General features: G+C 40.4%; 1 protein-coding gene across 8 annotated transcripts in view; it reads right to left on the minus strand.

Moving 5' to 3' along the window:
• Positions 1-13,950, minus strand: part of LOC129748030 (solute carrier family 12 member 4) — a 780,735-nt gene that overhangs the window by 18,050 nt on the left and 748,735 nt on the right. For 6 of the 8 annotated variants that reach the window (XM_055742491.1, XM_055742493.1, XM_055742489.1 and 3 more), the window contains 2 exons: positions 2,877-3,049; positions 2,423-2,562 (listed from right to left, as the gene is read on the minus strand). In XM_055742491.1, coding sequence (XP_055598466.1) covers positions 2,423-2,562; positions 2,877-3,049 — 313 coding nt within the window. The remainder of the gene's footprint in view (positions 1-2,422; positions 2,563-2,876; positions 3,050-13,950) is intronic. The other 2 variants (XM_055742490.1, XM_055742488.1) reach the window with 1 other exon arrangement.

Consider the following 13,950-nt stretch of genomic DNA (forward strand, 5'->3'; position numbering starts at 1 on the left):
GTGATTTTGCTCAGTTTTTCCTACATGACTTCTATTTACATGTTTTTTTTTTGCCATATTTATGCACCGTAATTTTCCACTGTTTTCACGAATTAACACGTTCTTTGAGAGGCAATATTTCAAGTCGTATATGTTAACGGCGGATTTGATACCGTGAAAACAAACCTTTGAAAAATCATTTGTTTAGTAATTTGTTCATAAATTTAAAAACTCAAGAAAACTTCCATCACCTTCCGTCTTTATATACTTTGGGCAATTGAATCAAAAAAGGTGGTGTAGAATAAAACGCGATTTAACTAAGATTCCTGCGCAAAAATTAATCTCTTAATATGTAGTACATAAGTATTTGAAAGCAACGTTTTTTTAACGTGCTTCAAGAACACTGTAGCAGAATCTTACTATAATGCTAGAGCTTTAGAGTTATTCAGTATTACGTTATATAAACTATGAAAAATGCTGCTGATTTTGAGAAAAGGTGTATTTGAAAGACTTTCTGTTCATCACAGAATTCAAATTGAGACTTAAGTTTGATTTTGCTCAGTGTTAGTCATTATGCTTCGTAAAAGTTTTCCAAAAAAAAAGCGGGACATTTTAAGGAAAAGCGGGACATTCAACAAAAAAGCGGCACATGTCCCGCTTTTGCTGGACGGATGGCAACCCTAGTTTAACCCCCAAAATCCCCCCCGTTCCTACGGCCATGATATCTACTATATTCTCGTAGCTCAAATTTGCATAATTTTATATACTGTAGCTATTGTATTTATTGAAATGGTTTTTAAAAAGATGAAAATAAATATTGTAAGTTTAAAAACAAGTATGGACATCATTACATATTGTGACTATATTGATTAAATGAAAACTTTAAAAATAAGTACTTGGGAGTTTTACAGCACGGACAATACATATATTTTAGAAGTCAAATATTGGTGTTAGTTAGGGTCGCAAACGGGGTCGTCTCTATAAATTGTACAATTAGACTGAGTCGATTTGGGGTTCTTTTTTGAATTTCTCAAACCCTGGGGTCTAAAAAGCTTCATTTTGGTCCAAAACTCATCCATGTTTTTTTGCAAAATTTTTAAGTAACGTTTACATGAGTAAATTTGAACTTTTAGGTTTGTATGGGAAAATTGAATATTTTGTACTGAAAAATAAACATAATTTTTGTTTCGTCTGTGGAACCAAGCCAGCTGATGGTTTTTGTACCAATTTATAAAATTCTTGAAGGAAATTTTCCGCTGAACAACTTTATCCAAGACCGTAACTTTGTATCTTATTAGGTAAAAAAGTTATTAGCTGTTAAACAGGGGTATGTCTTTTCGCTTTGATTAACAATAAATTCTATTGACATCACTGCTTGAGCCTCGCCAAATTTTGCATGAAAAGTAGTCACGCAATACCTCGCTAGGCACCCTGCAGGGATGTCAATTGAATTTATTGTTGATCAGTGCAAAAGAACATACCTCTATTAAACAGCTAATAACTTTTTTTCCTAATGAGATACGAAGTTACAGTCTTCTATAAAGTTGTTTAGCGGAAAACTTCCTTCAAGAATTTTATAAATCGGCACAAAAACCATCAGCTTCCTGGGTTCCACAGACGAAACAAAAATGATGTTGATTTTTCAGTACAAAATATTCAATTTACCCATACAATCCTAAAAGTTCAAATTTACTCATGTAAACGTTGCTTAAAAATTCTGCAAAAAATCATGGCCAAACAGAAGCTTTTTAGACCCCAGGGTTTGAGAAATTCAAAAATGACCCCAAATCGACTCAGTCTATTGTTCAATGTTTCTGCAATTACTATGCATCGAATCGAGACGAAAATTTATACACAAGAGTTTTGCAAAATGGACAATCGATAACCTGGATTCGAATTTTGAATCAAACGACAGAAAAAGGAGTCGTCCATATCCAATGCGGGAGTTTTACAGGACGGGTGATCCATTTATGATTTCAAATTTTGTATCAAAGGATAGAAAAAGGGGTCGTACTTACATATTAACAGCTTCAAAATTTTGCAGAAATTTCGTTATTATGCATCGGATCGAATGAAAAAAAATATACATGAGAGTTTTACAGAACGGAAATCGAATCCTGAGTTTTTAATAACTGTTTCATGTATTTTCAATCATTGCGCTATATTGCATCCGAACAAGATAAAAACTCGTGAAGGACCATCAAAACGGTCTTTCAAAAATATTGTTGAATGTTGTATGCAGCTCGTTATAAAAATAAATTATTACTTACACCCCCCTTCTCCAATACTAGAGCCATAAACTTTTTTTTTGGTTTTGTATATTCGAAAAAATAGTTTGGCATATTCATTATTTGATGATTTAAATGAACTGAACTGATGATGAATGAATGCTGTTGAAATCATGAAAATATGATTTGAAAGATTTTTTTTTGCAAAAGGATACAGTTGCTTTCCCGCTCCATATGCGTCTCTCTCGGTGGGCCTGGCAGATTCAGTATGACCAGTTGGGCGTCGTGCGATTTGTTGACTATAACCTCGTTGAGTTTCACAGCCGTGTGCATTCGTCTCACGTTGCCTTCGTCACTGTTGGTTGGGCGGGCGATTTGGGCATCATTAAAAAAGGTAAATGGGAGAAAGTAAATGAGCCGTTATCAGATGTTATTATTAGGCTTCGGTGTCGTTACCGGAAATTATAGGAAATGATTATGTTTTTCCATAATTGAGAGCAGTAGGCGAACACTAGCGGTCAAAACAAGTTTTTAACGGTCTGATAATTTTTTTTCCAGCAAATTACTTTTGACCGGTAGTGTTTTCCTGGAAAAGTTAATTTTCAGAGAGAAGCTTAAAATATGCAGAACATAGAAGAAGAAAAAAAAATCAGCTCCATTATGACTTACGGCTTAAAACCGCCTTTGCTAGGCGATTTAGGCGTATCGTCGCCGCCCGCGTTGCTCTTCTTGGCGTCCTTGCCGGGTGAGGCCACATTGTTGCCCAGCTGGCCGGAATTTTCATTGCCGGCATCCTTGTCGTTTTCGGCCTCTTTGGTGTCCTTGTCCTTTTCGGATTCAGTCTGGGGCCGAGGGAGGGCAGAAGTCAGGAACATCATCGGGACGGTTTTCGGAGGTCATCACAAACGGAATGAATGCGAGAAATTTTACAAATTTTTGTTTGGTGTCGACAGTTGTTTCGTGGCAGTTGTTTTTTTTTTGTTGGCGATTCCGGATGTCCGTTGTACGGTGCAGATAAGACATAGATTGAGATGGGAGAAACGCAGATAAGACGTAAGATTAGAGAAAAAAACTTGGTACTGGTTTTCGTGAAGAAAAAAATAACATTTCTAAACCTTCTGCATGTCAATGCTACGACTTTCTATATTAAAATTTAAGAAAGTACAGAGTAATTTTACTTAAAAAAATGATTACTTATTATCAGTTCGAGGAAACTACTGTAGCAGAATTTCTTGAGAATAGAACGTTTGGAACAATATGAAGAATACTTATATAAATATCATCTGAAATTTGAGTTGAAATGCAAATTTGAATAAATCGATAATTTTCTTTACATCTACAGTATGACCCATAAAAATGCGAAACATGTTACACTCTAAGAAAATTTTACGTGTTGAGACCGTCAAAAATACATACTTTAAAGTACAAACATTTTTACTTAGAAGTGAGTACCAGAAATTACAAGATTTGTTAAGTTCTTTCTGTTTTTGAAATTGCCCCTACTGTTTAAACAACTTCAAAGTATGTAAAATTGGAGATCAGTCTTAGCGGCATCCTGCTCTGGTAAATATCAAAACATTCAATTTGTGTGCGTCGTGAAAACTTTACGAACGGAAGAATTGCTTCGAATCATTTTGTTGCTCTAGGTAAGTTTGTGAGAAACTAAGCTCTACGATGTTTGTTTTTCATCAGAATCTTTATTATTTTTAGTTTGTTCCCGATTTTCTTCATCTGAGACTTTTTGGCCAGCAACTCCCGGATATTTTAAGCTCAGTCGTAGAAGACTCCTTTGACTAGGTCTCAGGGTCGGCCTACGGCTGGGTAATCGGAGGGGAACGCGGACAAAATTTACAAGACAAACTGTGGGTTTTCGAAATAACAAGAACAACAAAGCAGAATTAAATTACGGAAAAATTACTTTTTATTAAAACGGAAAGAAAACTGCTTTTAAACTTTACTTTCTGATTTTTGTAAATGGCTTTTTATTCAAGCTACTGTGTAGTGTGTGTATAGGGTGTGGGTTGGGCTGTAGTTGGCTGGATGCGGTACGTACCGATGCTGCGATGCTTACTACGGTGGTGAGCGCTCACTGCTGGTCGACCTTCCTTCGGGGATTTCCGCTAACCAAATGGTTCCCAATATGGCGGCGGGGATTGGTTGGGGAATCCACCTCTCGAGATATTCCTTGTGCTGTTTTGGATGGCGCTTGTCTGGCGTTGACAAGCAGGTGAGGGTTTAACGGCGTCTTCCTTCTTTGGCTCGATCAGCGGACCACGGCAAGACCGTATTGGTCGCGCTGAGAAGGGCTCTCCTTTATAATTAGAGACCCGAGAAACTTGTCCCGAGTCCCGAGAGATAGGCCTCCTTTGCGATTATGGTTACCCTTGAACCAGAGGCCGAACGTCCTATTACGGTTAGACGTAGCTTACACTAGGCAAGCTAGGCCGAATCGTGCGACGGTGATGATACGGTGACAGCAAAACACGAGAACTTCACACAACAATTGACGATTGTGGGTTCAAAAAACTCACAACTCCACATACATAGAGTTGGACAAAATCACGTCTGACTCGCACGAACGCCGGAAGAAATAGGAGGCTGAGTCAACGACTCTTCTTCTTGGGTTTCCGCTCCAGATTCTTCTTCCTCATTCCATCTAACTCGTTTGGGCGAGTTCTTGCAGATTGCATGCAACCCACATGCAATGTCGACCTTGAAGACGATGTTGGTTGCAGCCTTGCTGCTGATGAAACCACACGCCCAACTTAAAACTAACAATTATGTTTTTTTGTTAAACCTAACTACTATATAATTATTTTTATCCCTAATCCTAACTATATTTTAAAAACAAGACGAAAAACAACAGTTTGACAAATAATTAAAATGAAACAAATTAAAAAACATCTGAGGCGTTTGTAACGACGGTTACACTATCCTCCCTCCACGGTAAATAATCAGTAGAAGCCCATTCGCATGATTATTTATCCTACAAAGAATTCAAATTGGCAAAGAAAACCACCTGAAAATTGCTTTCTACCCCCCCGTAACATGAAGCAGTAGAAAAACCATTTATTATTTTGAGAAACGAAACAACACTTTAAAATCGGCGACAACTATTGGTCAGATTACCCTAGAATGTAATCTGCCATAATATTCACTGGTGATTATAACATGTTAGTGTTTCTGTATAACAGCACGAGCACCTGACATTTAAACGGTAAGTGAGTTCATCCATTAATCATTTCATCATGTTGGTATGATGTGACAAGGTTGAGTCAGTTGTTTTTAAACACGCGGTCGAACAACACGAACGAGAACAACGCGGTCGGGACGGTACGGGTTTTCAACGAAACAACGGAAAGCATAGTACGGTAGTGATCACAAGCGAGACACAGCTAATAGCTGGAATATTATGTACCATAAAGAGTACGATGATTGTTGGACTGATTCCGGTCAGTTCCAACATCGTTCGTCCAGGCGGCCGTCCTGGTAGCGATGAGCGATATTGGAAGCAAGCGGCAAGATGGCTTCCCGAACGCGTGTCACGCCGTGTAATGCCCGGCTGATTTCATGTTTTCAGGATTTGATAATCTTTCATGACCACTCTACTTTCTTCACCCTTTACTCAAACCAATCAGTGCTAGCACTTTCTCTTCTGTATGGCGCCAATACAGAAGAATTTTCATTTTTCTATATTCCAACCTTTTCCCAACTATCTAATTTAATCTATCCTATAATCACTTTGCTTTTCTTAACTATTCTATCCAATATTATTTAATTTATCTAATCTAATCCTAATTCATCTATTTTCTGAAATTTATTTTTAAAAATTATTGAATTTTCACTTTGAACCAATTATTTGTTTCTTTTTGATTTATTTTTTTATTCTTCTTTTTCATTTCAGCATGTCTTTTAAATTCACGAGGGGAACCATCACTTGTATTCTCATAATGAAACAATACGGCTGAGAGATAAAACGATGATGAGAAGTATCCCAGGTGATCAGGATCTCACCCTTTTCCAAGCGACACTCACGCCTCATCTTCATCCTCCTCGAGGCGTACTATACGAGCTCCGTCTCACGCCTCACGCGTTTATGGAGAGAATTACTTCTACGCTTATCTCACGCGAACTCCCCTGGTGCAACGATGACATCTCACCACGCATCAAACTCTGGATCATGCGTGTGTTTGTAAATAGTCACTTCTGATTATAGTTGATTTTGATTATAATTATTTTTCTTTTTATTTTTAGGGTAAATCAAAGATTACCAGCGGTAGCAAAACGGTGAGTAGTTTTATGGATTATTAGACTTTTCGCAACTCGATTCTTTCTTGATTTTTTTTTTAACTTAACTACAATTGAACACTTTGATTCAATTGGACATTTTATTAATGGTCAGTTTAACGAAATTAGAACTTCAGGGTGGGGCTTCGATGAGTGTTTTTTTTTTACTATTTATGATTTTTATTTTTTTAATCACAATTGAACATTTTTTGAATCAATTGGACATTTTTTTTTTGAATGGCCTGGTTCACGAAACGGGAATTTCAGGGTGGGGCTTCGATCAGTTTCTTTTTGCATTTTTATTGCTGTAGTTCATATTATGAGCTTTGATCATCAGGACGAAGGTCAGCTGCAGAGAAGACTCCTAGATTTCTACCGGACTGGTCTGCCAGCTCATACGAACTCGTCCCCCTTTTTGCCACGACTACACAAGGGATGAATAAGGGACCGTACTTCGCGTTATAACCGTCAGCCGCTGACGACTGACGGAAATTCCGTTTGTACACCCTCTGACCCACTTGATAAGATGGACCGAATTTCTTGTGACGCAAGTTGTAAGTCTTCTCATGTTTTTCGTGACTTTTCTTCAGATTCTGCTCCACAATATTGTACATCTTTTGATTCATATCACGACGCAACCCATCACGTTGTTCAACGGTATATTCCCTCTCGTCCCTTTCTAATTTGTGTTCTTCACCTTTAAGAATCTTCTCGTGCCCGTAAAGAATCCGATAAGGTGACATACCAGTTGAAGCGTGATGGGTTGTGTTGAGATATTCCTCAACTTCAGCAATCTTGGAATCCCACAACCGCTGGTCATCCTGCATGTATGACCTCAGACAGGCGTTGATGGTTCGGTTTACCCGTTCCACTGGATTAGCCTGACTGTGGTGCCTTGCATTCGGCCAGTGGCGGATTCCTCGACGTTCTAACAGCTTGCCAAATTCCTTGCCTGTAAACGTTGTGGCGTTATCACTTATCAACACCTCAGGCGTCCCAAAGCGCCGGAGCCAGCAATCCTCTACAATTTTGCACACCTGTTTACTCTCGATCTTCCTAACCGGAACGAGAATGGTCCATTTGGAGAATAAATCCATCAAGACCAACAAATGGGCATTCCCATTCCGGCTCCGGGGCAAATTTTGAATAAAGTCGATGGCAAGGACTTGAAAAGGTTTGCTGCTCAACCTTTGGTTCCCCATCGGCGGTACGGTAGGCAAATTTGACGGCTTAATTTGTTTGCACATACTGCACGCTCGAACATACTTCCGGGTTTGGGCTGCCATCTGTGGCCAATAGTAGCGTATTTTTAATTTGGAAACCGTCTTTTCGAATCCTGGATGTAAAGCTTCATCATGCTCCCGTTTCAGCAACTCCTGTCTCAGCTCTGCTGGCACGCACAGCTTCCACTCGTACCTGTAGTCCATAGTGTCCATGGGGGAAGCGACGAACTTATACAACTTGTTGTCCTCTATTTTGAAATCCGGGAAATTTTCGGGGTTCTTTCCAACATTATTGAACAGCTTTGGATACCATTCCTGCTTATTCGTGTCGATGCTTTCTACAGCCCTTGAAATGGCATCCGGAACCACGTTTTCGGATCCTTTTCTGTGCCGTATAACCATGTCATACTGCTGTAGAAGCATGCTCCAGCGACTAAGTTTGGAAGACGGTTTCCATTTGCTGTTCATAATGAAGGAAAGAGCTGACGAGTCCGTTATGAGTGTGAATCGTGTTCCTTCTACATATGGCCGGAACTTCTCAATAGCTTCCATAGCTGCAGCCCCTTCCTTTTCAGCGGCTTTCCATGACCTTTGGGTCATGGTCAATTTCCGTGAAAAGTAAGCGACAACATGCTCCTTTCCATCATTTTCCTGAGTCAGAACCCCAGCCAAAGCAGTGTCGCTCGCGTCGGTCTGGATCGTGAAAGGTTTCTGGAAATCTGGGTTTGCTAGTATCGGCGCTGTTATTAATTTTTCTTTGAGGACCGAGAAGGCTTGGTCCGCATCAGCATTCCACTGGATTACCTTAGGTTTGCCCTTTAGTAAATCCGTCAGTGGCGCAGTCTTTTCACTGAAATTATCAATAAAGCGTCGATAATAGTTAACCATTCCCAAAAACCGTCTCAACGATCTGACCGACGTGGGTCGCTCAAAGTTTACGATAGCCTCGATCTTATCTGGATTAGGACGGAATCCCTTTTCAGATAAGATGAAACCCAGGTATGGAAGTTCTGAAACAGCAAATTTGGATTTCTCCAAATTGATGGAAAGGTTGGCAGCTTTGAGTCGTCTGGCTACTTCCTCTAAACTCCGGAGGTGCTCCTCAAATGTGTTGCTTACAATGACGATGTCGTCCAGGTAAACAAACACATTTGGTTCCAGTTCACCATACCCTAACACCTGATCCATGAGACGCGATAACACGGCGGCACTGTTAACTAATCCCATTCCAAGCCTGGTAAATTGGAACAACCCTCTCCCAAACACCCGGAAAGCCGTGTACTTTCGCGAGTTTGGATCCAACGGTATTTGCCAAAATGCCTTGGAAAGGTCAATAGTGCTCAAATACTTGGCTGGACCCAACCTGCTAAGGATACGGTCCTGATGTGGAAGTGGGTAGGCATCCCTCCGGGTCCTAGCATTTAACTTTCTCGCGTCGATACACATCCTAACCTTAAGTTTCCCTTCCTTCGAGTCCGAGCTTTCTTCCTTTTTCACAACCGGAACTATTAACATAGCCCAATCACTATGCGATTGTTCGACCACCCCCGCATCGATCCACTTATTCAATTCCTCATCAACTGCTTTTTGAACCTCAGGCGACCACGGGTAAGGATTCATCCGAATTGGTGGCGCGTCCTTGAATTCCTCGGTGAACTCAATCGAATGGGTCATGAGCGGTGTCGCATCAAGCCTTTCTCCTTCTTTGTACACTTTAAACTTTTTCTTCACTTCCTCCAATCTATGCTTTTCAATTGATGACAATAATTCTTCATTCTCTACTTCCGGTTCTTCATTTTCTTCGTACGCGATCTCCTCTATCCTACTAACCGACGGTTCTATTCCAAAAGACTTCCAAAAATTCATTCCTAGAACTAAACGACGACTAAGGTTCGGCGCTACAACTGTAGATATTAATTTAGTTTCACCGTTAAACATCATAGGCAGATCAACGATTCCTGTAACGTTCAGGGCAGTTCCACCGGCTGTTGAAAGTTTTATGTTCGTGGGGTACTGTTTCAGCTTTAGGTCATCAAGCAGCTTCCTACTTCCAACACCTAAAACCGTCATTTGTGCCCCACAATCTAACAACCCAACAACCTGAACTCCCATCACGTCCACCCTCGCAAACGGGCGGTTGTCACCTTCTACGCGAATAATGAGCTCTTCTATTTCTGCCTGATAGGGAACGAAAATGGTTTGAGGATTTTTGGAGAACGTTCGGCGACCTCCTACGCCGACGTGCGATCGTTTTTTTCACAGAATGGGCAAGAGTCACGGGAGAAATCATGGAGGCCACATTTTGTGCAGAACTTTTCTTTTTCCATTAAGCAAGCATCATGGTGGTGGTTCTTCTCCCTGCAATTGAAACAAACGTTTCGATCCGGTACCCGATAATTTGCAATTCTAGCTTCCAATGATGTCCTGCTATTACCTTCCTGAGCGTTGGGTTGAGAATGGTAAGATCTCGGCTCCGGGCGCCTTTGGTCCTGGAACTTGGATCTGGTCTGACCTCTCTGATCATAATTTTGAACTTTGAAATCAGACCGACCCGAATTCCTCCAATCGGCGCTCTTTTGGTAGCCGCTACCTTTCCAATCCCTTCCGTTAGACGTCTGCTGTTTCTGAGAAGGATACTGTGAGATTTCGTGCAGCTGACCTTGCCTGGGAGCTTGATCCATGTTCTTGTACATGAACCAGTTCACAGAATCGAGTTTTCTACCCCAAACCCTGAGCGAATGCAATGTCCTAACCCCCTTCACGACTAACGAATTTTTGTAATCCGCTCGAAGGTTCCGGAACATGATTTGGAAGATCCTTTCTTCCGTTGGGGGATCGGCCATCCTTCCGAAAATCTCCATCAACGCGTTGTAAAAATCCTGAAATTTTTCACCCCTTTTCTGACGCCTGTTCACTGCTTGCTGTTCATAGTTGAAGTCCATTTCTGGAGGTTGGAACTCCAACTTCAGCTCGGCCACGAGTTCATTCCAGCTTCTAAATTGCCTATTTTTCTTCCCTTCTATGAACCAAGACCTAGCATCTCCAGCGAAGAGATGAATGGATTCGTGAAACAACGTTTCTTTACTAATCCCCTCTGCCTCTGACAAGAATTCAATTTCGGTTATGAATCGATTTAAATGTCTACCTTCATCCCTACCGTCATAGCGCAGTTTCCAGTCAGTTACTGGTCTCGGTCTGCGCTTCAAAGTTTTAGCAGCATAAATGCTTTCATTCTCGCTGCTATCAGAATGCGTGGGAGTAAACTTCTTATTAGATTTCAAACCCCGATCTGCTTTACCAATTTCACGGTTAATTGGTTTCTTTTTTAATTGGTTCAGTTTCTTATCCCTATCTTGAGTTTCAAAAATTTCCATTTTAAATTCTGCCAATTTCTCTGAAATAAGTTCAGCAACATCGGACAGTGAAAACTCTCTACTTAGTTCCCGTTTCTTTTCTACCGTTCTTTTAGGAGTACTCGAATTGATTTCCTCCGACCTATTCCTGAATGTGATACGCCTGTCTTTCTCAAAATTATCTATTTCTTCTTCATCCGACTCCTCCTTTTCCTCTTCTTCTTCCTCATTTCTCGAATCATCACTTCCTACTTCAAAATCTCTCAACTGTTCAATATATTCCAGCGTTCTTCGCGAGGTTTCCGCAGCTAAGGACGGATCATTGGAAAGGAAAGAGAAGTGGTCATTGAGCAACATCAACGGAATGGCCTCTAGATTCTGCGTATTGAACACTAGTTTCAATCTGATAAGACGGAAATACAGATGAATGAGACGCGTTTTAAGTTCGGCTAGCATAGACTTCCGCGCACGACGATTGTCTAGCATATCGCGAATTTTCGCTATCTTTTCATCAATCAGATTGAACTCTGATTCGCGCGCGTTTTCTTCTACCGGTAGAAGCTCGAAATGGTTTGTTTCGCGTTGTTGTTTCATCGCATTTCGCAGTTTCCTGCGTTTCACATCGCGCGATTCGCCACTCGTAAATTTAACCGCGCGAATAGTGAGCTCATGCTCTAACTCATCATCTAGTAGATGGTTCACGTTTAACGAACGATATTGTAGAGTAAATTCCGACATTGTACAGAAATATCACAGAGAAATGCTAATAAAATCTTTGGTAAAACTTAGAAATAATTATTGGACTCACTCTTTTTACAAATTAAGGATAATTAAAATTTGATTAAGGCTAGAATTATTAAAATAAATTAAATAAATACGACAATCAAAACAAATTAAAATAGCAATAGGTGCAAATTTTCAATAAATCGTGCTGTTATGTGGGTTTTGTGGGTTCAGGTGTAGTGTTTTATTTTTTTCTTTTTCAGGACCTTTTCTGTTAGTGTAGGTGTTTAGTGTTGGCCCAGGTATAGTGTACTGTTTAATTTTAAACTTTGTTCCGAATCAGAAAACAATACGTGGAATCTATACCATTCTTTTTTTTAGCAAAGTTTTCCCCAGAAAGTCAATTTTCAAATTTCTTCTCTAACCGATTTTCCAACTCTGATTGTCAGGAGGAATCGTGTGAGGTAACTACACAATCAGGTAACTGAATGTGTACTCACCCACCGCCCTGTTAAAAAAAACCACAGATTTTTTTAAACACTAATCGATCCTCCGATTACCGAACGACTTTAACGTTGGGCGCCAAGTGAGACTTTTTGGCCAGCAACTCCCGGATATTTTAAGCTCAGTCGTAGAAGACTCCTTTGACTAGGTCTCAGGGTCGGCCTACGGCTGGGTAATCGGAGGGGAACGCGGACAAAATTTACAAGACAAACTGTGGGTTTTCGAAATAACAAGAACAACAAAGCAGAATTAAATTACGGAAAAATTACTTTTTATTAAAACGGAAAGAAAACTGCTTTTAAACTTTACTTTCTGATTTTTGTAAATGGCTTTTTATTCAAGCTACTGTGTAGTGTGTGTATAGGGTGTGGGTTGGGCTGTAGTTGGCTGGATGCGGTACGTACCGATGCTGCGATGCTTACTACGGTGGTGAGCGCTCACTGCTGGTCGACCTTCCTTCGGGGATTTCCGCTAACCAAATGGTTCCCAATATGGCGGCGGGGATTGGTTGGGGAATCCACCTCTCGAGATATTCCTTGTGCTGTTTTGGATGGCGCTTGTCTGGCGTTGACAAGCAGGTGAGGGTTTAACGGCGTCTTCCTTCTTTGGCTCGATCAGCGGACCACGGCAAGACCGTATTGGTCGCGCTGAGAAGGGCTCTCCTTTATAATTAGAGACCCGAGAAACTTGTCCCGAGTCCCGAGAGATAGGCCTCCTTTGCGATTATGGTTACCCTTGAACCAGAGGCCGAACGTCCTATTACGGTTAGACGTAGCTTACACTAGGCAAGCTAGGCCGAATCGTGCGACGGTGATGATACGGTGACAGCAAAACACGAGAACTTCACACAACAATTGACGATTGTGGGTTCAAAAAACTCACAACTCCACATACATAGAGTTGGACAAAATCACGTCTGACTCGCACGAACGCCGGAAGAAATAGGAGGCTGAGTCAACGACTCTTCTTCTTGGGTTTCCGCTCCAGATTCTTCTTCCTCATTCCATCTAACTCGTTTGGGCGAGTTCTTGCAGATTGCATGCAACCCACATGCAATGTCGACCTTGAAGACGATGTTGGTTGCAGCCTTGCTGCTGATGAAACCACACGCCCAACTTAAAACTAACAATTATGTTTTTTTGTTAAACCTAACTACTATATAATTATTTTTATCCCTAATCCTAACTATATTTTAAAAACAAGACGAAAAACAACAGTTTGACAAATAATTAAAATGAAACAAATTAAAAAACATCTGAGGCGTTTGTAACGACGGTTACACATCATCGAATCCAATGATTGGTATCGAAGTATATGGAATCCGCAACTCTTTTTTTTTAATCGTAGGTTTGTTTATTAAGGCATTTTACTTATAAAGTTTCATTTTGCCTAGTGGATTACTTATTAATCTTTGTTAGTAGAGGGGGAGCCTTAATTGTTCGAATCCGCAACTTGATGCAATTGAATTCCGGTTGAAGCAATGGGCTTCAAAATAAAGTACATCGACAGTATAAGGTAATGTTCCCTCTTGTTCTGAAAAAATTACAACTAATTTCAATAACAATCTTTTCGATTCATTAGAATATCCACTTCATGTTTGGCCAGCGTGTTTCACCCCATGGACACCAGTTCAAGTGAATGAACCAGAGATTT

This window comes from Uranotaenia lowii, chromosome 2, assembly GCF_029784155.1.
Source record: "Uranotaenia lowii strain MFRU-FL chromosome 2, ASM2978415v1, whole genome shotgun sequence".
NCBI lineage: Eukaryota > Metazoa > Arthropoda > Insecta > Diptera > Culicidae > Uranotaenia > Uranotaenia lowii.